This window comes from Bombus impatiens, unplaced genomic scaffold (genome assembly GCF_000188095.3).
Source record: "Bombus impatiens unplaced genomic scaffold, BIMP_2.2 scf_0051, whole genome shotgun sequence".
Classification (NCBI taxonomy): domain Eukaryota; kingdom Metazoa; phylum Arthropoda; class Insecta; order Hymenoptera; family Apidae; genus Bombus; species Bombus impatiens.
Window position 1 is genome coordinate 417,018 of NT_176470.1, and position 25,783 is coordinate 442,800.

Here is a 25,783-nt window from a genome sequence, read left to right on the forward strand (position 1 = left end):
GAAGCCACACGAATCTTTCTACATTCCACACGAATCTCTCTATATTCCACACAAACACTATCAAAGATTCTTTCGCTCAAACGACGAAATAAAACATCCTAAAAGCCGTATTTCCCGTTCTCCGCCGTTCGATGGAACGTTCGCCGTCGAATTCGCGGGATTGTCTCCCCCATCGAGTAAACTTAAGTCGTGAAAATGGCCGTATCGAAGCAAGGTGCGTCGATTCGAATCGCGGTGTACGACTCGAGAGATTTCGAGTTCTTTCGAAGGAAACACGCCACGGTAAACGAGCTAGGGGAATAAGGGGGCGAGTTTCTGTAAGCGAGGGTGAAACTATCGCGCGGAAAGGCACGCGGCCTTTGGTTCAACAACGCTGTTTCGCTGTTTCCTTCTTTTCTTTCACCCTCTTGCAACGTGTAATTCGTTGTTTGTTCGTACAAAGCGCCGGAAGATGGCCAATCCTTACAAAGCGAATTTATCTGGCTGTTCTCGTACTCTGACCCAGCTGTGTTATTTTTCTTTCTTTTTTTGTTTTTTTTTTTTTGTTCCTTATTTTCAACGAGACCGCGGCTTTCTCTCGAACAACGCTTTGAGAAAGAAATTGATACGAATGAATTTTTCTTTCAATTTTGCGTCCGAGTTTTTCTTAAAGTATTTGAAGTCTTTCCGCCGGTTAAAACAACGTTGAAGTTGGAATATAAAAATTGCGTTACGAGTAATTAAGGTTCCTCTTGGATTACTTAAAAACGAGCGCAATGAAAATTTTTAATTCAATTCGCAGGAAGATTTGAAACGACGTGAAATAACTGCGGCCAGAGAATTTCCCAAGTTTGTAGGCAAACGTGCTCGACTCTTATTCTCCGGTTCTTATAACGATAATACGTTTCGATGATAAAGTAACAGATCAATGTAACGTTTCTGCTTCGACGAAACAGATGGGAGAGACATAAGCATCATATTTTTCAAGTGTCAGAAAAGAACGCGATAGTTAGTTTCAATTTTATATCGGATACAAGACGATACCGTGGCGATTAGGCTGTTAGCGACAGCAAATCTACCGGTCGATGTGTCTAATTCGATCAATAACGCGTTATCATTGCAACCGATGGAAAAATACTCGTCAACCAAAAATAAAACGTTCTCGCGATATATTTCTTACGGATTCTTCTTTCTTTACGTTTCATATAATTTAGATATGCGGTAAAATTCCGTGCATATGAACTTATCGAGGAACAGGCAATTTATCATATATAACTAGTATGATAATAGTTGAGGAAACATTTTTGTCGTCTATATCCAAATTTCGAAGCCAATTTCCGATTTATCTATTGGCTTGGCAACTAAGTGATTGCAGATTTTGTCATTAGGTAGTGTTGACAAAATCCGCGATCACTTAGTTGCCAACCTGATATGTATGTATTTCGTGGACGAGGTGAGTGATTTAAAGCGTCGTTAAATCTCCTCGTGACGATTGGAGATTCAAGCGACTCTGTCGCGACTGTTCTTAGAATCGGGGATTACTAGGGTAGAAAATGGAAATTCCATTTTTCTTCCTGGCTTGGTAATAGATTCTATGGAGAATCGTAGGGAATTTTAGAATCGAAACGGGTGTAACGAAACGCGAAGGCTTTTTGTTCGTTTAATGCCGAATATTTTAGGGAACAAAATTTTTCGCATTGATTTATGAACACAAGACAAAACTTCGCTATTTTTCTACGTGGAATAGCGCGATCCGCACAGATGTTCTCAATTTGTCATGGTTTTCTCGTAACAACGAAACTGTGAATGTTCGTCAAGATCAGAATTTCATTCAAAATCTCGTATAAGAATTTCTTTTTTAAGACATCTTTGTATACATTTTACGACGAATATCGTAAGTATGAATAAATCGCACAAGTTCCGTATACTTGTCCGGTGTTAGTTTCGTCACGTGCACGTGTGATAACTTACGCGTACGAAACGAAATGGAACGAAACGAGCGCACGTAAGTCGAGTAAGTTGAGATGCAGCGTTTACTTTGGGTTACTGGGTCGATGTTTATTCCATATTACTCTGGATCCGCGATCCAAGTCCAAAATTAGAGAATGCACGATCCGATCAATTTCACCGACGGTCGCTAAAGTCACTAGCACGTAGACCGATCCTCGGTTTTCCAGACCAGCCGAATTTTTCCCCTAGGAACGATGCCCATTTATCCCTAGAGATGTTTCGAAGGAAATGGTCGAGAAACGTGACTCGTTTCGAATTTGGTACTTCTTTTAAGTAGCTGAACTGGCTGTTTAATTGAACTCGGTAGAAATACTTGGTACTTGTTCAAGTATTAAAAGAACAATCGGCGAATATAGAAGTAGAGTAAAAATGGAAAATAAAAGAAGATATTTAAAATAATTTTAACTTTGCGGGTTAAAATATCAAATTTGGATTTTCTTTTCCTGGTTTCGAACTGTTTGTGCGGTTTAAAAAAAACTGAAATTTTTTTCGAATTTACTTACTTTTTTACTTTTCCATATTTACTCCCAAAAAAAAAAAGAAATTTTCAGTGAAACTATGTCGTTCCCAGAACAAAGAAAGCATTTGATTAAATTAGCTAAATTCGTGGATATTATTTACGTTGTTTAATTACTTCTGTAGCTTTTATAGAATTTTTATTCCACTGGAATTCGTATTTTGATCGTTTCTCTCGATTAATAACACGTAAGTGAGAAAGTTCATTTTCACCGGCTTTCTTTCATATTGTAACTCGGTTTATACAAATATTACTTTCTGTATTTCAATCTTTTCGTTGAGAGGAACGTTTAATCCAATTATACTTTCGTGTCCTCTAGTAGCGTCGATCGATTTCCTTTCTTTACCCCGTGGTTTCTTCTTCGTTGACGCAAACCTCGAAAATACACGCGAACTCGGATCTTCGTATCACCGATATTTTCGTATAAGGATGTCACGTGTTGATCACCATGGCGATCATTATATTCACGACCGCTGCCGCCAGGATTAGTATCAATGACTGGATTAATTATATTCTTAATATTACAATTAATCGCACAATGTAATAAAAATATGCTATGTAGTTGAATTGTAGATTTTCATGCGTATGTGCGAAATTCAATGATATAGAAATGTCAGTAATGCGCGTAACATGGAAAACCGAATAAAATGTCCGAGATAGATTAGCCGCGTTCATAAAAATATAAATTTCTATAAAACTTCGCATTTGTACAAACATTCCCATTTCGTAAAAAAAAAATCTCTCTACAATTTCTATTTATTTAGTTGTGTTCGTAAAAATGCAAAATCGTATAAAAATCATAGCAGTTTACCGATTATTCATCAATGTTTGCAAAGAACGTAACATTGAAAAGATTCGAACATGGAAAAATCCAGGTTCGCTTCTGCCTAGCTTTATCGTATAAACTTCGCTTTCCAGAGATTTTTATTCGAAATATTTTCTAGCCGAAACGGAACCTTGCAAACCCTCTCATAAATCACGCGTCAATTTCATCGCACACGCACGCGTGTGCGTAGGCGCGAAATAAAGCCGGGTATCAAAGTTGCCCTTGTAAGAGCAAGCACAGGATATTAGTTTACCCAGCGTGACTGCTTTGCGCAAGAAAATTGTAAGACGACGAGTGGAATTACTCTGTCGAATATAATTAAACTTCGGTCTACGGTGACGAAGGGAGAATTTTCATCGAAGGATGATTTTTAATCTCTTTAGAAACTGTAAGAGCCGTTTTATCTCTTCCTACTTATTTAAAATCGTCTTGGGATTACTTGGAAGGTTATGCTGTTGTCTTTCGTTTTGGAATTTTAGGCGTTGCAAATGAGTTCACATTTTGATCGCCACTTCCACGTTCTCTAAAGCTAGAAAAATTTATCGAATTGCAAAGTACAAATTAAATAATAAAAAGAAAAAGAACTTTGACGTTCTTGTGGTAAATCAGTTGGTGACGTTGACTCTAATAGACGGAAGGCTGTTTGTTGCAATCGTGTTCCCAGTTTCCGTGCGTTTGGAGCTGCGTGTTGTTTCAGTGAATAATATTTCTGGCATTTGCACGCTGTTCTTCGTTTCCGATAACGTTTCCAACATTTCTCGCACGAAAGGATTTTCTTTCTACAGAGTCAGATCACCAAGGATGACGGTTACATCGACTCTTGCGGTACGAATAACGAACATGTCGTTACTTGATTCCTTTGTGCATCTAAGGGCTGTGAGAATGGCGTCTAATTCGCAGGAACTGGTGGAAAAGGGATCAGGCGGTGTGTACGACAGTTCTAATTCAGATGTTACCACGCTGCATTTTGATTCGTTCGAAGAGTAGATTCCAAAGAGTAGATCAACGTAATTAAGCGCGCATGACGTGCAGTTGTTGTGTGCTTGGTTCTTAGCTGTTGGATGCTGTTGACTTGTATCATTCTTGCAGGGTGTAAGTTTCTTGGGTTGTCTTTTCACTCTGACAGCACGACACGACACGACAGTCCTATTTCTTGCAGATATTCTCGGATTCGAATCTTTTTCATCGCTTGGTTATTTTCTTTCTTAAAGTTTATTTAATAATGTTTCTTCCATGATGTTTCTTCTGGAACATGTAATTAAAAATGTTGCGAGAACGAGCTGAAAAGAAGACTCGCGATGAAAACTGAAAAGGATATCGGTGTGGTAGCTTCTACGAATGCTTTTTCTTTATGTTGGAATATTTGGCTACTGGCTATATTCCAAACGTGTGTACCAAGAAATATTTCGAGATATACTATGGAAAGAACGAAGAAACGAATGTAGAAATGAATAATAAGAAAGCCGTAGTAAAGTCGAGCAAATAATAGAATAACAGAATAGAGAAATTTAAACGTTAACGAATCTCGAAATTTTTACAGAAATCAACACCAACCTCTTTTCCTTAAATTAATTAATTAAAATTAAATAATTCGAAAGAATGGAAATTTTAATCTTTCTATAACCACGAATATCCGCATATTATATTTCCATTCAAACAACTCTATTTCCCCACTACAAAACAAATAAAATAGCTGAAAAAGTCCTTTAGTTCGTGGAATTGTTTCGACATAAAATCACATAAAATCCCTCGTCGAACGAACGTTAATTTCTCGCTTAAATTCCCTTCGATCAACGTTCCGTCAGCTTTTGAGTCGGATTCGTATAATTCCGCCATCGAGTGGTTTATTTGAATTTGAAATTCGTCGAGATTATAGTCAGCCAGCCTTCGTTCGATATACAATTCGAATCAGATGGAATCGAATGGAACGCATGGTATTCGTGTTTTCGCATTCAAATGATAACACGAGTCGCTTTCATTAACATTACTCTCTATTCGATTTATTAGACAGTCGCACACGCGTCCCTTTCAATGCCACACGATTTGATCTACGCTGATCGAGTCAATCGGAAATTAAGCTGCCCCTCGAAGACAGGGTTTTAATAACCCTAATTAGAGGACCTGGCAGCACTATGATGTACAGGATGTCGCGTCCAAAAGGGGATGTTTGAATGGCTCTGTCAACTCCCGAAGAAAAAACAAAAAGAAAAAAAAAATTGTGTGCCGAAGAAGGAGGAGAAGAGATCGAGGAAATAATAATTTCTCGGAGTTGAGATTTCTCTTTTTCTTGGATTTTGAAGGTTCGAAAGTTTGGAAGTTTAAAGTTTGTGATAGATCTTAGGAGTTTCGAGTTTCGAGGATTGCAAGAGGAGAAATTTTCAAGGGTTTAGTTTGGTCAATCAACAATTTTTTTTTAACAAGACTAACGATTTTCGCGAGGTCCAATTTTTAAACTCCTGCTTCGGCTCGTGTTTTGCGTTTTAAAGAGACGAATTTTTAATTTTTCAAATTTCAACGAATTTTTACTTTCGTAGTATCAAATTTTCATAGTTATACGAAAGTACTACGAAGTGCTGCGAATACCTGGACCCAATTAATTACTATGCAGATGATACGTGTATGACGGTAGTGTGCAAATACTTTTTATACAGAGAAGCAAAGACAATATTTAGTTTCCCAATTATCAACGTCGTTTGCGCATCCAATCGCACGATATATTACATAATCACAGAATTATAGAATCGCAGAATTGGAGAAACTGGAATTTATTCGACATCTAAATTTAATTACGTTCAAGTTAAAACTAATGTACTCGTATACGTATTATTCCATCGGAACGTACTAACCGAGCTGATTATCCGTTTAATACGTTCGTAACAACACGTGCTGAGCTCGTTATGGGCGTTCTACCAAAAGTGGGCCGTAGATTTAGCGTCAACCTGTTCGCAATCCATATTCCGTGTGTTCGATGGTAATTGCACACCTGTCGAGCTATGCCGCAAACACGATTGTCCAGACCGCATACCAAAAGACACTGCGAAACGTGACAATCGCAGTAGCCAGGAATTTTCAAACTCTCGTGCAAAACTCGTATGAAAAATGACGATTTTGAGGAGCTAATGAGATTGGCAAAGGAAATTTTGAATGATAATTTTGAAATTTTAAGAAGAAATTTATACAAGAAGATGAAAGATTTTATAGATTTATATTGGAATTGAAGTTTTTTTTGAAAAAATTCAGTAAACTATACGATACTTGGTCGCATAGACGGAGTTACGTTGGATTAATCACGTCGCGTATATTAACAATTTGTTATATCGCGACAACGAAACGTCTTAAAAGAAATTTGTGCGATCCATTTGACGACAAAAATTGCCTCTTTCTCCTAAGGAAACGTGCTTCTACCTTGGTGGAAGATCGAAGATGAAAATCCCCTGACTCGTGTCACCAAACAAAGATGAAAGGTTGCTGTGTCGGCGATCTTGCGAGATATAATGAAGCACTCGCTCTTGACAACCGTATTCCACATGATCGTATCGATCGTCTGTGAAATACGAAACTGAAACGACGCTTCGTAATATCGTTTCTATAAATCTTATATCTGCTACGCATCCTCATTTTACGATATTAGAAATCGGCACGCTATTGACGAGATTTTCAATGAAAAGTCAATTACTGTCTACAATTCTACTGTTCTGCTCTCTTCGAAGAATCAAATCGAACGAGTAACTGATTCGTTTGAAAAACTGTGCTTTGCGTATATTTGAGAAAACGAAAGTCTATATGTATATGAAACGTTAAGGAGAATATAACAAAATTTCGTATTCCACGTTGAGTTCAAAGGAACAATGTTAGTAAAAAGGTTTAATACTGCGAGTATAGTAGGGAATTTTAGTTCATAAATGCGTAGTGCTCGTGGTAATTTCGTATGAAATCTACTTTGAGGGAAAAGTGAAGGAACAGGGGTGGACGTTAAAAGATTAAAGATAAACGATATTCTGTCTGATTGTTTGTCCGACAAAGCTGGCTATCTCCTATATGCTTTATGAAAACAGTATAATACCATAATGAGAAAGATACTTTAGTTTAATTATAAATTACCATCGATCAACCAAGGTGAAAGATGCAAGTCGAAAATTCACAAAGGAAATTGAACTTTCGATTGTTCGTGAATTCACTTCCTACGCGTAAAGGCATATAGTAGTTGTCTAACCTTGAAAGGTAAAATAATTAATATTATATAATAATTACAAAACATATTTATTATGCGATAGATTCTGCACACTGCGTAATATTCTCTGCTTTTCTCCAGAAAAAAAGATAAAAGTTTCTAAGCACGATGTACACGATGACCATGGCGAAGAATTTCTCCGAAAAATATTGTATTCGCACGTAATTGACCTTTTGAGCCTGGCCGAAGCAGAGTGTAGCATCTCCGGTTCTCAAAGGCACTTGATCTAATTACATTAATTGCCATCAGTGGGAACAAAGGATATATCCGTTCACCTTCGTACATTTAGAACGAAAATGACATTGAAAAAGTGAAAGAACGATCGAGAACGAGCAAACTTACGAACGATTAAACTGAGAAAAATGAAATGAAAAAAAGATCCATCGCTGGCGTGGTTTCGATAAAAAGAATATTGCGGAACTCTGGCGTTCATTATCTTGGTCATCGAGAATCTCCACTAGGAATAATTCGTAATTATCAAATTTATCGAAATTACTTTGCTTCTCTGTATGTCCTAATATCAGGTTGTCCGAAAAGTTTCTTTCGTTTTATGAGGAAATAATAGACGCACAACTTTTTTTTGTTTTATATTATTTTGTCGAATTTTGAGATAAACACCGCGACGTTTCACAGATTTGTTTTCACGTTTGTACGAAGGTGCACTGTTGTGAAGACACTTTCCGGACAACCCAATGCTTACGAATGGAGGTGTACATTGTACTTGTAATAAATTGCGAGCAAACATATTACTCAGCCTAACACAACTGACAATTCGAAACATTTCTGTTGAGAAAAGTTAGATTGGTATGATCGCTAGTTACTACAAGCTAAGTTGGTACGATTTCTAGCGACGCTCTTTTGTCTTAGAAGTCGACCACGTGTTAATTGGCCAAGTGTATTCTGTAGGTTAACGTGTTGTACGAGGCGGAGAAATATATGGAGAAAATCGAATCTGTGTGAATCGATTAATTATCAACCCCAAACGCACATCAATTAACAATTTCTACATTAAAATCCAATGATACGTGGATTCTATATTTTCAACTTTCACGATGTACGTGCATCAGATGATACGCGTAGCTCTGGTCCTTTGGGTTTCGATCGCGCTTTTTAACATTTTTAAGTAATTTTTTATTTTTCCCATACTTTTGTTTAAATATTCCTTTGCTTAAACACGATTAAAGCAACGCGTAGCAATAGAAACTCTTGGATAATATTCCGTAAATTCGGAAGAGCGTCCAGGAACTTTTGGAGATTTTTTAAAAACCTAAAAAATCGCATGGGCTTAAACGACCCAACATACAGACGACGTCAGGAAAAACGTTTGCAGACAGAGGGTTAACGACACGTTGCCCTTTGTTCCGACGTTTTGTGATTAATTCAAGGTAATTTAGGGCTTCTTTGGGGCAATTTGCGGTAACTGAAACAGTTTCAGGCCTGCCCCGAAGAAGAGAACTGGTATATTCGCGAAACGTCGGAACAAAGCGCAACGTACCTGCTATTAAAATCACGATCGTATTTCGAAGAACCGCGAACCTGCGAATATACGAAACTTTTGCCAGTTATATCGAAACGATACTGCAAATACGTATGGAAGCGAACGAGTGAAAAAGTCCGGACAATATAGCTTTCTTTCTTCCTTTCTTTCTCTTTTTTCTTTTTCTTTTCTTTTTTTTCTCTTTCGATTCTTTACTTGGCAAACTTCCCGATAGTGATAATGGATGGCCTGTGTCGGACACGACGTTCAATTCCTCCATTGTAATTACGTTCGCGGGAACTAACCGCGAGTTTTTACGACGTAGAAAGGCAGTCCTAATTTCGCTTGGATTTGCTGATTTCGAAAGCTTTTCATAAACGAGTTTGATGATTGTTTAATGGAAGTTGGCGAAACTTTCGGATGTTTGGATGGTAATGCTGTTACTAGTTTTGCACTAGTTTTGGACAAGTATTTGATACTCTTGAAGGACGAGTCAGTTAATTGCGTCCACGTGGACACCAAGAGGAACGAACTTTGTGTGTTCTTCGCTTAAATGCGAGAATACTGAATTCTCTCAACTGTTTCAAACTCTCTATTCGCGCTTAAACGTGTTTATTCGCTATATTTGCCGTAAACGATATTTTTTATTCAAACATTTCTAAACCATATATTCTAACAATATTTGACAGAATATTTTTCGTGTATCGAAAACGATGTTTTATTAACATCGTTGTTTGTTGCATTTCTTCCGTTTGATGATAAATAAATGTACCCAAGGTGTTTCCGTTATCGTTTTGTCTTGCTTTTTTGTAAATAGTAAGCGTACGGGGAAAACTGAAGGAGGAAAAAGTTTTGACACGCTCTTAAACGAACCGACCTCGCCAACCATAATCTGAAAACAAAGAAACACGAGAGTAGAAAATTCAAATTGACATGGACCAAACGAAGCAAAAGCACAACCGACGATTTCCATCCATTCCGCTTCAAACGAACGATCACGAACACCGAGCAATGAGTCCGTTCATTTTAACGAGCGTCTGAAAGAAGCGACGCGGCCAACGGCAAATGGCTGATTATCGAGGCAGCTAGAGAATCGAGAAAGGCAAAAGGCAATTAGGTAACATCGTCGAGAGAGAAACGCAACGAAGAAGAAAAAGTAATTCGCCGTTGCCGATGGTATCGTTAAATTCCTTCGCTTCTCGCCATTCGTCGACTCGTCTTTTCATCTCGAGAGAACTGTGTTGTTTCCTTGGAAACATCACCGAAAAAAATCCACGTGGAGGATCGAAGACGCGTTTCTCGGTGCAAAGCGTATCGGAGAAACGAATACGAAATTTATCATCGCCAAGAAGCAGGCTATCCCCTCGATTTGCTGTTACAATTGCAGTTCGTTCAAGCACTCGTTCGCTTACAAACAATTTATTCAATTCCACTCACGACACCGACAGTTTCAGCAGAACGTCAACGTATCGTTCCACGAAACGCGTCCAGAGGGGCGGGCTACGCTTTAAACGGGTTGGAAATTCGAGAGCGAAACGACCGCTCAGGATTTGGTATTATTTCGGTAGCACCTGTGAATGACACGGTACAAAGAGCAAACGTTCGCGAGCCAGGTCATTTAACCCGCCTCTTCGAAACACCGTGGTGACTTTCAAGCGGTGGTAACCGCTCCAAACCACCCTCGAATCGTATACCTTGACACGTGCTTGATGCAACTTTGACGCGTTAGACATTTGTCGATAGGAGGGTACCGAATGCTACGTGGTCGAATTATTTCAGTATTACTTGGCAAAAAATTTGAAGCATCGTAATTTATAATTTTATTCATTCACCATGTTCGTAATCGTATTCGTTGTAATGTTAATTTCGAGGAGAATTTCAAAATTGTTTGTTAAATTTCTCAATATTGTCGTGTTCGATCGGAAAATCGTCAAAGTGAAATCCCCGAAACAATGTCGAACACCGTGATTTTATTTCCCTCTCGAAGCTAACGACGCAAGCTTACAGTTGGAAGACGTATTTCCTGTACGGTTTGTCGCGTAGCAATTTTCTAACCGCGAAAACCGATGTACGCTGCTTCGTTCTAGACACGAGCAACAAAACGAATGATTTGTGCGAATAATTGGACGCACAGCGATCCCGCGTATCGATCGTTACGACGATGGATAAAAATGTGAACTCGCGACCGTTTGTCCAGGCGAATTCGTCGACGTTACGGCTTCGAATGGGATGTTCCACGGTATAAACGAGCGGTCGTCGGCGGACACGGGTGCCGAGTAAATCGAAAGTCGAGAGAATTAGCGATGCAACGATAGAAGAAGCCTGGCTCGGTTAAATCGTTCCTTTAAATGTTCCTTTAAATGTTCCTTTAAATCGGACCGTGTATCGCGCGTTAGCCTTAGGGTGGTGGTAAATTTCCAAAATTTATGTTCATCAGCGAAGCAATTTGAGACTCGTTAGCTGGTTGAAACAAGACTGAAACGTACGAAGCGAATTTTAACTTCGATCTTTAAATGGAAGGTTTGAAAAAACCTCGAAGAAGCCTGGTAACTTGGCTTACATAATCTTCTACACATTACACGTACCATCGTTCGTCCATTTCCTTCATCCTTCCACACCTAACTCTATTTCTAATGTTTATTTCTCACTCTAACGAAAATACTTATTTCTCGTTCTATGTTATTCGTTCTATTATTATCCTGTTCACTCTATTTATTCTCTACTTTATTGCACCTACATTTCTCGTCTCCTGTGCTCATCTTTCTTTTCTTGCGCTCGGAATGCTCCTCAACCAATCTGCACCACTCGTACAACCTCTCTTCCATCTCGTACAACTTTTCCCACGCATAAATTTACTTTTTCCAAGTCTGCACAGTCCTTTAGTAATTGTAAGTGTTTCGTCGTTCTCATATTCCTTTCGAATATCCTACACAATCTGTTGCCCTCCTTCCTCCAATATTTATTTCCTTCTTTCATATTTCTGTACTTTGTTCGGGTCGTAAAGCTCTGGTTTCTCTGTGTACCATTCTCCTTTAAAACAGAGCGGGATGTCCACATCGTATAAATGTTTGTACATTCTGTTGTACCAGAATATCTTATTTTGCATTGTCACTGTCTTTCGTTTTACGTATCTCGTACAAGTTTTATTCTTTTATAGCGATGTAATTTTGCTCGAGATAGAGTCTGGAAAGTAAAGGTTCGTTGATTTATGCCTCTTCGATAGACTCGGGACGTTTCTCGACTCGCACGTGCGGTACAATCACGAGAAGCGAATGTAACGTGAGTTTAATGACGTGGTTAGGATCTGATGTAAGAATCGAAAATTAATCGAGGAATTTAAAGAGATCTTCGTTAAAAAATCGCGATTCATGTATGAAGCTTTTTACATACTTCTTTCTCTGTGTAATTTTCGACTAGCAATGACGACTAAAGAATCAAAATGCTCTATAAATTACCCTGAACAAATCGACTATTTCCTAACAAAACACGCTCACGCCTATCATTTCCTTTTTTTCTTTAGATTTCAAAAAGATGCCAGTGAGAAATCTCAATTTTGGACACCAAAGCCGAAGTGTATTAAAATCGTTTTTTAACAAAAATAATATTTTATTTCTTCAACGTCACAACGTAAAAATGCGCTCGTTCCACGCGTCCTTTTTCTCAATTTTGACGCGCACTGTAAAATTCGAAAAGCGTGGCCTAATGCACCGTAGCTTTGCGATTCGGCATCAGAACTAACATCGCAACTGATGTCATAAAATTAAACATTACATAAGAACTTCTTCCCACCTTGTAAATTATCTGGAAAAAAGAACTCTTCCTACGCGCAGTCCTATCGTTTGTTTCATTCGCCTGTCGTCCGATTTAATATTCCATTTGCAAAACCGCGCGCGGTCTTAACTGCTGCGGTGAAAACCTTCAGCAAGAAACCGTACTACCTCCATTAACGCAACTTCCATGCCGCAGGGTCTTCTCTTTATTTTTAACGCCGAACGAGATAATTAGTCGTTCTATTTGTACCGGGAAGCGTCTCGTATAACTGGACTAAAATCCTGATTGCTTTTTTATTCCCAGTTCTCGACGATAGTGGGGAGGTTGCTCGGGGACAATAGGGGTTGAGATGAAGCAACGAGGAACGAAGCTGTGTCATCGTGGCTTTCTTGCGGCCATTGAACGCTGATAAAGGCTAATGAGACTGCCGTACTTTGTCCCGTGTCACGGCTGTTAAAGTTTGTAACTATTGTTATGTAATTAGGGGAACAAAGGCTCCCTGTTCGACGATTCGATGGAATTTCCATTGTCAACAATACGGAGATACGGTTCTCCAACGATGAAACTAGCCGTGGTTATTTTACGCCGCCGAAAGTAACACGAGGCACGCGTTTGATGGTAATTTGACCATTTTGTGGCACAGCGCTGAGAACTTACGATCGCAATCTGGTCTTTGTAATCCTATCGATGAGATTTCATGGGAAAATACGGTGTTTGTATTTTATTTATTTCGCTATGTACACGTTTGTTTGTCCAGGCAACTCGTGGATGTAAGATTTAATAAACGATAATTGCGTATATAAATAAACGAAAAGTGGATTTCTGGAGAATTCGAGGGCATAAAATTCGACGTTCTATTAAATTTTGCTGAGATTGGTTGCGAAACCGATTCAAAAATCGACGATGTTTGCTGTTGTTCCAGTTTCGACTAGTTATGTATTGGAACGTGACAACGTTCCAGGAAGCTCGTGAGATTTTCTACTCCGCGGGGATGTTTATGCGCAGAGGCGCGGGTCAAAGCGACCCAGTTTCGAAACAGTCTTTTAGCGCAATCGGCCACAGCGTCCAAACCGATGATCTCTTGGGATAAAAACGACTTAAAACTAGGTGGCATTCTATTTGGTAGCTAAGTTACTCGGCTCCACGGTCGCATAAAACTTCTTGTTTACTCGGCGAAACAAAGGATCGTACTTTGAACGGTTACAAGCTGAATTACGACATCGTTTTTTATAACTATCGTTGCAAGTGAATTCAGTGGCAGAGATCTCCAATCCGTGTGTCTAACGTCGTACGCACTTGAGTTATGGTATTTCACGGTATTCCACGATTTTACTTTTTACGGGATATTTCGTGGAAAATTTTATGGAATATAACGTACCATAATAAAAGCTTTTTCGTAGTTTGCTCGCGTCAAAGTATTTTTCTTGAACATTAGAAAAGTACATTTTGATCGAAAACGATACAACGTTAATATTGACTTAATAATAGCGTGTATCGAGGAAAATCAATAAAAAGTTATCGTCGCACGGCGTAAGCTTCAAACGAATTTCCTATTTACCTTTAGCGATTCTTAAAAATACACGGTCGCTAATAGACGCACTCGATTTGTGTATTTAAATCCGTCTCGTTATAGAAAATTGCAGCGTTAAAGAATTTCCCAAGCATAAACTGTCGACTCGCGGGAGCAGAACCAACGTCCACGACATTAATCCTCTTCTTTTTTGTTGGCAGCCACGGAGGAACTCGGTAGCAGCATGAGCACCACCCTGCCGTCCGCACCGACCGAACTCTCGCAATTCCCCAAGCTTTGCGAGCTACGTCGAAAGTTTCCTGTTCTGTACCGCGTCGAGTTTCAGGTGAGGACGATAAATCCCTTTCTGCACCCCCTTCATTTCTTCGTCCCTCTTTGCCTCGCTGCTTCGATATTTTCCAGCCTCGTATCTCGCTCTCAATAATAACTTGAACGCGCAACACTGGAATCGTAGTTGTTCCAAATGTATCGTGCGATCGAAAGCAGTTTTTAAGAGGATTTTTCTCCGATTTCTTCTTTTCGTTACGAGAGATTCGAGATACGTGGGTAGCCAACCGACAAAGTTTACGCGTAATGCGATCTACTAAAGAAAATTCAATCGTCGATAAACCCCGGCTAAACGGAACTATCGACGATTTTTAAACCTGACGCTACGGTTTAAAGCGAGATATTGAAATCGCAAAGAGGACCATACACGAACGTGGAACGCGTTTTCTTGGCCGAAATTATGCGAGGCTATCGTTTCCAACGAGCAAACGTATACACGTAGACTATAGACTGTAGACGTTAGAGAGGGTGCAAAGTGCCTTAAGATAGGCAGACAGCCAAGACACGGGCGGCAGACGACATCTAGGAGACAAAGCGGTCTCCCGAGAATAGGTGGTGGAATCGAGTAACTCGGCTCGATATCGGTTTCTCATTAGACTGCCGTTTTGGTGCACGAATTCTGGGCCAGACATCCAAGAACAGTGGATGGCTTTTGCCGGTCGACAGGCTGGCGAACAAGACGAATCAGTTCGTGATAGAATCCTCCGTGAAACTTTCTTCCACTTGGCGATCACGTACAATTTCAACGCGTTATCAAATTTTTCTCGTTTATCGTTTCACCTATCGCGACGCGTTTCAATCTCCATGCATTTCGTTATAATTAAACGGATATTTATTCGTGTAAATTCGTATTTTAACGAGCGCAAGAAAAAAGAGTAGGATCTGGACAGAGATTTGCTTGACCTACTTAGCGTTATAACAAACGCTGTACTTTAGATATTTTATACAGTTTTCCATATTATACATTTCATGAATTTTTTCCATCCTTTCTCGTTCCTGGCTGTATACTGCAATTTATTATACCTTCTTTTCTTTTTATTATATACAGTTACTAATAGAAGTTTCGTTGATGCTGTACTTAAAGGATAAAGGGCCTGTAAGCCGAAGTTTCTATAATAGGATAGTAAACATCAAAGTACCTTTAGTAGCTTTGCGACCTATGCCGCCTACTAATACAATTTACGATACCATGATATTGGATATAAAGTTGGCGTTCAAAATGGAGTTGCGTTTAATTTGACATTCTGCTTGGCGTCCATACGACGACAGCGAAGAAGAAAGAGCTGTGACATAATACCGAAAGCCGCTAACAGATGGTAAAAGAGACGTGTTCCTATTTAAAATTCAAAGTATCGTTACGTGAAAGTAACATTTTTTAATTATTCTTACTCGATCGATCGTTTTTCTAATAAAAATACTATATACGTAACAACATACAGCCTACCATTTCAATCTTTCATTTTAGTCCGAATTTCTGCTTGGAACAAGAAATTTTACAATGCGAACGATGCTTATCGTCTATCGAATTTCACGATTATCAGATCAATCTTAAGATCTGTTCTTTGTTGATGGAACGAATTAGATTAAATTTTAGTCAGCATCGGAGGAACGATATTTCATTGTATTCGGTAGAGTTCCCTTGTCAGACTTGGCTCGTAAGAGAATTATCGAGATGACAGTGTCTAAAAACTCATTTGAAGCTCGCAATCTCCTCGATCATCGACGATTTATGGTCTCGTTTAGATTGTACGATGTACAACGATACACTATCGTCGATTGCCTTCCCGCCCGATCGGAACATCGTAATTGGTTCGACGTTTATCAGTGCACTCGCGCTCTTTCACGCTAGTCCATCGAATGCGGTTCGGAAGCTGCACAAGTGACTATTTTATCGTCCGCGATGTATAGTTTGAATCATCGATGCCTTTTTTCCAATTGTCAGCACGAACGATAGCTTCGAAATAGAGACTTTTAATTTTACAACGAAATTAATCTACGTATGTAGTTAATAACGTAAATCAGCTCACAAGTCGATCGATCTTTTTGACAGTAAAATGAAATATGTAAAGTGTACATTTATAAAGCTATTTTATAATAAATCGTTAATTTGTTGAAGATTATTTTCTATAGGAATCTTTGAAATTTTTGTTACGAATTGTTTTATACGCTTATTTTTATATCGTGTGCTCCTTTAGAGTTTGCTGATTGTTTTAAATATTTTTTACCGTCAGGAGTATTGCCAGAGATTGGCAAGGATTGAAAACAGTAATTCTTTACAGGCAAAGTGTATAGAAATTTCTTAAAGTTATTTAAAACCTTCGATATATTACAAATTTGTAATTATTTATGTAGTATCGTGGAAAGAAGGGTCTGTGGTGGCACTCGATAACAAATACCATCACTCGACACTAACTAGTGTCGAACGACGACAGCGCAGTGGTTAGCGCCTTAGGTTGCGAACGTTCGGAACCCGGGTGTTCGAATCCCGGCGACCGGAGTCCGATTTTTCTTCCACGATACAAAAAAAGAAGTGACATCTACAGCGCTAAGCAGCTCACGATACTATTATACATCTATCATAAACTATTGTACGAAGTTTTGGTTTTCCATGACTTTTTAACTTAAGACGTTCGATTTCTTCATCTTTCGCTTTATAATTCGCGATTACACCGGATTATTCCAATCGCGGAGCAAATAACGTTTCGAACAAAAAACACACACACACAATACACACATATCTTATAGAATTCGTAGCGCAACTAGAAATAACTGGAGATTAACGATCGTATATGCTGTGCAGCATACACGTGTATATGTGTGTGGTGAGTTGCAAACGAAATTTATGAAATTCGGACGCGATGTCACGAGTAATTCCGCTCGGTTCATTAATAATCGAGGAAGTTTAATTTAAACTTTGTATCCACTGCCAGCAGTGTCACTTGCGTGTCATTATCACATTTGTTAGGACAGGCATATACATCGATGCTTCCAATTAATATATTTTCCGAATAATAGAGCGAACATTGAAAAATTTATGTAATTTCGTTAATTAGCAAATACTCGGACGTTTTACCGTAACGTTATGAACGTTCCTCGAATTATCTTTTTTTCTAAAATCATCCTATGCGGTGTATATGAATTACGTTTGAATCGGATAATACGTTAGAGATTGGTAGTTGCTGTGTTACGAGAAATATTAACAAGAATTCATGCAAACTTCTACGGGTTATGAAGGATGTTTTAAAGATTTGTTTTATCTGTTTACAGACGGCAACGAAGGTGGAGACGCATTCGTGTAGACATGCCACGAAACCAGCCAACAAGGAAAAGAACCAGAACCAAAGGTGTATTCCTTGTAAGTAACGATCGTTCGACGTAGCTATTATTACTCGATATAATAAACTGTTTTTAAAATCAGCTATCAAAATATTCAGGAACAGCACCCTGACACTATAAACAAACGTACGATCTTCCATGATTTTTTCCTGGCAAATAACCAATATTGTAATAATTATAATAAACAATAGGCTGCTAAAATACAGCTTAGGTACAGCTGCCCTGACGTTACAAACAAATATGCAATTTTTCATGATTTTTTCTGCTAAAAAAGCAACGAACCTCGACGATCATCTAGAAAATTTGCTACCGAAATGAAGGAATAATTTTCTATAACAGTGCTGCGAATTTCTAGTTCGAGAATATTGAATAAGGAATACGAAACTAACGAAATTTACTTCTATATCTAGATAACTTAATATTTCGCTCATTTCTGTACACATAGCTCGAGACACAATTCGCTATTTCAAAGGTGATTCAGTACGTACTTCGCCATTTCATTAGAAAATTAATTAATTTCTACGTTCTTAGGTTACCGTTGCAAAGGCAATTTTACGGTAAATTTACTATTTCGTAAATATCGTAATTCAGTTACACGATCGAGTTATATAATTTTCTATATATACGAAAGGTAATTTAACGTTAAATTCACTCGTACACCGATATTTTACTATCAGATTCGTTTCCCTACAATAATTTAAACGGCAGTTCTTCGCGATAACTAATTATCCATCCTAACACTGAATTCAAAATTCCAAAGAAATCTCTACGTATTCCATCTGCGTACCGTGCGCAATTCTTACTTTAATTAATGTTTAATTTAATTCCAAACAGTTCTCGACACTTAACCCAAAATTTACGTAAAATAGTCAACGTTTAATACCAACGCAAACAACGTCGATTTTTTGCCGCACGAGAGGATACTTCGTCTTCGGATACTCGAGGATAATTGTTCGCCGTTTCTCGCCCCGCCGCGCTTTTATCCTACGAAGCTTTCGTGCGTACGAACACACGAACGTAGTATAATAGTAGGTTTAATTATTCGCCAGCAGGAAAAATTCTGGTCACGGTGGGTCCAATTAGGAAACGCGGTTATATTCGCGCCTCTCGTGCGCGTGCTTCGGAACAAGAACAGCGAGATGAAAGTTGCGAGAGCGACGAGGAAATTTTAGGGGCGAACTAGGCGTTTCGCGTACGCGCTGTCCTATGATACAGGCTGTCTGTTTCAACCCTTTAATATGTTGGATACAACTGCTACTCGTTGACTGGTCGTTGATGATCGTATTACTAAATATTTTAACGTAATTAATTAACAAAATAATGTTAATAGATAGAAGATGTTGGCAATTATTTGGAGTAGAGTACGTTTCTTCAATTTCGATGATCTTCGAATATACATATTTGGCAGAGATTTGCGTAATTTTTCCCTAGATAGTGGCTAGAAAAAATATTTACACATATCCTTATTTTTCGTAACTAATATCATTTTAATTTTAATTCTAATTTTTATTTTCGTAACTAATATTGAATTTCTATATTCGTACGAAGGTACCATTTTTTAGAAGTAAAGGAGGACTAGATATACAATTAATATATTTGCATCTCATCAATTAGCAATATTATAAATATTATAATAAATACGATGGTATACAAATAAAAAAAATTTGTGGTCAGTGTATATATGTTTCTTACACATGAGTTCTAGTTTTCGAGATCTGTATTCGTACGAAGGTACCATTTTTTAAAAGCAAAGGAGGAGTAGATATACAGTTAATATGCTTGAATCTCATTAATTAGCAATATAAATATTATAATACAAATAAAAAAAAATTTGTGGTCAGTGTATATATTTTTCTTATACATGAGTTTTAGTTTTCGAGATATACAGCGCAATTTCCATATTATATATTCAAGCTATACATTTTTGAAGGATTTAAATTAAATCCTTTCAGATTGCATTACCCATAATATTTACCAAATCATGCAACGAGTATCTTTTTTTTTTTTATTGTTTTATATTGTTTTACCTGCTACATATTAGAACGAGTATGGTAAATTTTCAATAAATGCATAAAAATTTGCATTCCACTAAAGAGTTATTCGAACAAATCCATCTGAAATAGACGCCTTGTACACACATACACAAGAGATGAACTAACATTTCCTCCAAATTGATATGGTTTCTCGTTTCCCTGGGTGAAAACGTTCGCTGGAAAAGTAATTTGACCAACTTTTTCGGGAATCTGTTGCATCAACCGAAAACCGACTGGCTTTCGTTTCATCTGTTGTTTAAACAAAACGGTTTTGTTACCTCGCCCTTTTTTAAGTTTTTTCTTCTTGGTTGATTACTAGAGAGAATTTGTACATTGCGAATTTGAAGTTTCAACGAACAGAAGCTATTTTACTTTGTTCAAAAAAGTTGTGTTACATGTTTTACGTATCTCTATAACGTTGTTAACGTTCGTTAATTTGATTTTCGAGCACAGATGACTACAACAGGGTGGTTTTGGATCCTGTGGAAGGCGAGCCTGACTCCGATTACATCAATGCCTCTTACGTAGATGTAAGTAGAATATGTCTGTACCGTTATTAGTAGACCTCCTTATCCTGGTTTCAAGCACTTTCCAAAAAGAAAAAGATCCAACCGATATTCTTATCTTTAAACTAGATTCTAGTTAAATTTTCTCCTAACTAAACTGAAACTTTAATTAAAGTTACAGAAAATTGTATAAAAATACCATCACTGATAATCGCGGGATAACACTGAGATGATATTGTAATTTATTATAGCCTTTCATTTCATCTAGAAGTTAGAGATTAAACCTTCCTTTAAACCTTAATTATTCGATCCTTAATTTTCGTCTTAATTTGTTTCTTGGTATCGCATCGACACGATGGTCTTACGAAACGATAAATAGTTAAGTTTAGAAATTTTTTATCAGAAAGAGAAAGAGAATGTTCCGATACTGTACGATACTGTATCTTAGAACCGTTCTAATTTACATTATTGTAATACAGCGTAGCATGTAGGATTAAGAAGTCGTAATGAATTGGCCATCATTCAAGTAGATGATGCGTCACTTTTTAAACCTATCGAAGGACGAGGAAATGATCGTTTTTAATGTTCTCACGTCGTGACTCGCAATATTAAAGATCAAGATCAAGGTTATTCGTGTTCCTTAGCTTCCAAGCACGAAATCATCTAATTTGAATAATCCATAATCGCAATTCCCGAAATAGATTAGCTACTTGGAAACGATTGCATCGTGACGTTTCCGCGACAGAAACGTTTTCTTAAAATAGTTTGTGTTAATTACGATAATACTTACGCTTTTCTTATCAGCCATACTTTAGACGGGATACCTGGCAGTAAAAGTAATCAAACGTCCGGATAAATCTTTCTTTCTTTTTTAATCATATTTTTTACTCCTTTTCGGCATAGAATTTCCCTTTTCGTATACAAAATTCGTAATTTTCTTTAACGTAAAAACTACGATCCAACAAGCGTACAGTGACCGAACAAAATTTTATTTCGTTCGAATTCGATTAAATTACGAAAATCTTTCTATATTTTATATCGAATAATCTGTCGTTATCCAAATGAAATTGTATTTCATCTGTACGATTAATATTTATGTTTTAGAGCATATTGAAACCGAACGCTTACATCGTGACACAGGGACCTATGGAGAACAGTGTGACGGAATTCTGGCGGATGGTTTGGCAGGAGAAAGCCTGCTGTATCGTCATGCTAACGAAAACCTTCGATTTCATTAGGGTAAGAATTTTAATTGATCGTCCTGTTATTTAATCGCCGGGGCTAGTTCAAGTTAGAGGGTAGCAATTCGCGTAGATTAACACGACTGACCGAACGACTGATATCTATTTGGGACATCGTAGCCGTGATAAAGGTGGTAGAAATTGGGAAACGTAAATTGCTTCGCGTAACCGTTTTAACGTTTTCGTTTTATCGACAGAGCTTTACGTTGTTTTTTTTTTCTTTTTATCTATTACCAGATCTCTGTTGTACGTACGATAATTTATCACCAACTAATAATATCAACGAATTAACAGATTATACGAATGGCGTTCGTATATTACGAAACACGCCAACATAATTCCAACGCGTGTATTTCTATTCGAATTTTATTCGAGATTTCTATTCGAAATACCACGGTTTCACGCTGTACGGTTCTCGCACAAGGTAACAAAATTGCGTGACAACCTTTTGACACACTACGTTCGATAAACGAAGAGATCCGCGTCATTGCGAAACCTGATGTCGAGGCTGGCTTTAGACTCTGGCCAGAGTCTAAAGAAGCCGTGCTTTTGCACGTGAAAATCGAGGATGAGCGAAGTAAACGAGTTTGGAAGTTGTTAGCAGCCACTTCGCTTAGCCTCGCCTCTTTGCTTCCATAATGATTATCCAGAGCGTCGAAGAAGCGGCGGTTTTCATCGGTTTCGCGAGGGTAGGTTTTTACCTTGACGTACGAAAAATAAGATTGGGTGAATCATAAAGCTTTTCGCGAGTTTACGTGGGTCGATTTATTTTACTTCGATGCATACAACAACGTAGGGTTCTGCTTTTTAACGAATTGCTACCTTCTTTTTTTTTTTTATAATTTAGACGTTAGAATTATAACATTCCGATTCCGCTAAGAATATACCTTTCTCACGCTATCTTAAAAACTTTCGTTAAAAGTTAATTTGTCGCTAAATATAAATACAATATTCGCGTGTTTTTGATTGTTAAATTAGGTTCTCTGAAATAATGACTCTTTAAATTCTTATCAAAGGTGATCCTTATCGATCCTTCGTTAATTTCAGAGGGTAAATAATTATAACGTAACTTTCCTCCATTCGTTGGTGCATCACTTTGATTTGAATTGGGTGTTTCCTGCGTTAAATTATCGTTACGAATCTATGGTTCAACGATGCCAGTTGAGAGTTACATTACACGTAATTTCTAACAAAGATATTTATTTAAAGGAGGGATGTAATTTACGACGTACTATCGAAGTAAAATAATCAGTCTATAAAATAGATCTGTGTAAACTGAACAAGAATTGATGACTCACGGTAGAAGATGTACAGCAGTGCGGAAATTTCGACTTTGTGGAAATTTATCGCTTCCCCTTCCCCTGCTTTTTTCAATGCACATGCACACAAGTTGGAAAATAAATTCATTACGTTATTTGTTTCTCATACATTTTTTGATACGACACTAAGCGTTTCGACACTAAGTTTCTCGCCTCCTCCAACTTTCATTTCTCCGATTATTTACTGAATTTTCTATGAAATATCTAAATATTTTCTTTTCGATCGATATCCAGATATATCTAGATTCTTCGTTTTTACGAATTCCTATTTCGCCAAATATTAATTAATTGTTACGTGTTTGAATATTTTCTTCTCGAACTACACGCGACATAATTTTATTTTCGATTCTCCCTTATTTTTTGTTTCTACCAATTCTTCTTATTCTCGTCAGTTTCTACCTTTCTTACTTAATGCTAACTGATCTTTTTTATCAAACATCCAAACGACTCTTCATTTTCGAGTGACATTCGATTCGAGCCTTCGACTTTCGCCAATTTCTATTTTTCCATCGGAGAAATAAATTTCCTATTAAATATTTCAATATTTCCGTTTTTAGGTCGTACTCGAGGCAAACTCAGTTTCACGAATCTCCATCATCTTTCCGTATACCCAATACAAATCTTGCCTCTCGCGATCTTCAAATATACTGCACCTCGTCCTCGCAAATTCTCAAACATTCGTCCTGAATGACACACGTACATTTTATCAAACTGTCCTATATGTACGAGCTATTTTCCGCTGAAACTACACATCCGTCGAATGATAACGAACATCGTACGAATCGATTTCAGGTGATGTGCGTCCAGTATTGGCCAGCGAGCAAAGACAAGGACGAAGAATATGGCGGTATCGGTGTTTCCGTGCTGAAGGAGGAAGAGCTGGCCAATTTTCACATACGGACGATAAGACTTTACAAGAAGAATAACAATGACGTGAGTGTTCTTCTCCTTACACAGGGTGAGCTATAAATCGTGTTATAAATAGAGCGACGAAGATTGTACGGCGAAAAATAACAGAAAAATCAAGAATAACAAAATTACGTGGGAAGATTTTTCGTTTTTCAGAGAAATCTACTTGTCTGACACGTTGTATCGTATCAGTTTTATACTTTTGCGAATATAATCGAGCAGGCTTCGCCTACCAAACATTATAATAAGTTAGGTTGTATATTTGTATATTTTTAAATTACTATTGTTTTGAAACGCATCTTTCTGAAACACGAAGTCCCTGAAGAAATTTTATTATTCTTGATTCCTGTCTTATTTTAACGCATAGAATTTCTTTCTCCATCCACTTGCATCGCGATTTATGGTCCATGGTGTGTACATTCTTGTCAAAGATTTATCGTTAGATACGTAAATCTTTATTTATGTACCCTTTGGCTTACAATAGAGTTTCTTGCCACCGATTTATCTCCGAAATCGTTTGATCTTCGACCTTTGACCTTCCTTTTTCCTTATCTCTATCATCCACCTTTTAGAATGTCCCTGATTTTCTCCGCTATCTGAAACGCGCTGTCTCGTCTGCTCTTTCTCGCAACATTTCGTTACCGCATCCTTTCAGCACGTATTTCCACGTTTCCTTTTCCCATCTACATATCCCGCGTTTCTCGGATCTATATGCTACGCGTGAAACATCGGCGCCAACAACATAATGTATTTTATACGTGAGTTTAATATTCGCAGCTCCTCAGTCGTAAATTGAACATGTTTTACGAATTTAAGTGGTAGACTGCGTTGAATGACGAAGAACGTTTTCCGCTTCCTTTTCTAAATAGCGCTTTAAAACTTTTCCCTTTTTTTTTTTATTTAGATTCGCGATAAATTACGAATTACTATTTCCTTAATCGTATTACTCTGGTCGGGTGTATGTAATCGAAAATAAAAATTATGCTTCGATGGATACCATTAAAATAAAATTTATCAAACAGGTAAACTAATGTATAGCGTATAGACAGAGTAACTGTGAGACTCAGGGAAATAAATAACGCGCATAAACGTCTCGAGACTGAATTTTTCTTCGACAATCCTGCGACCCAATTCCACGTGTTTGCATTTTTAATACGCTTCTCTATTCACTTTTGAGAAAATCTGAATATTTTTTTGACGATTATCCCATAGTAATTCGAATCTCTGATACCTCGTATCTTTGCATTCCTTCTCAGTAAATTCTTAACCCTTCGTGGCTAATATTCCGAATATTTTCAAACTTTATTCTTTCTATCGTTGTCACCTTTACTCGTATTATTTTCATTATTTTACCGTTAATAAACTGCGAATATTTGTACATTTGTTTACGCAAAAATATATGCGATACACGCAATTTATTTGAAATCGATTTAGCGTCCTGTATGGTTGTCGAGAAAATCACGCTTTAACGCGGTCCAATGTGTCGGCGATTCGCTTGCGTGTTTCAGAAATCAGAAAATTATTCGCGTCTTTCATGAGAAACGAAGTGGATTCGAATACGATAGATTTGAATTTTCCGAACTAAAGATGGGAGACGATTCAAAGACGAAAACAAAACGTTTTGGGAGTTCGAAAAGAATTATACAGCGTGGTTGGTAACTGGTGGTATAAGCGGAAAGGGGGTGATTCTACGCGAAAAAAGGAGTCGAAAATATAGAATAAAAATTTTTCGTTCGAGGCTTTGTTTTCGAGAAAATCGACTTTGAATTT

At 37.7% G+C, this 25,783-nt stretch overlaps 1 protein-coding gene across 6 annotated transcripts in view; it reads left to right on the top strand.

Annotated features, from left to right (window-relative positions):
• The window catches only part of LOC100740849 (receptor-type tyrosine-protein phosphatase kappa), a 108,383-nt gene that overhangs the window by 75,929 nt on the left and 6,671 nt on the right, over positions 1-25,783 (top strand). For all 6 annotated transcript variants that reach the window (XM_033324228.1, XM_033324233.1, XM_033324235.1 and 3 more), the window contains 5 exons: positions 14,543-14,667; positions 17,937-18,024; positions 20,492-20,568; positions 21,649-21,783; positions 23,897-24,037. In XM_033324228.1, coding sequence (XP_033180119.1) covers positions 14,543-14,667; positions 17,937-18,024; positions 20,492-20,568; positions 21,649-21,783; positions 23,897-24,037 — 566 coding nt within the window. The remainder of the gene's footprint in view (positions 1-14,542; positions 14,668-17,936; positions 18,025-20,491; positions 20,569-21,648; positions 21,784-23,896; positions 24,038-25,783) is intronic.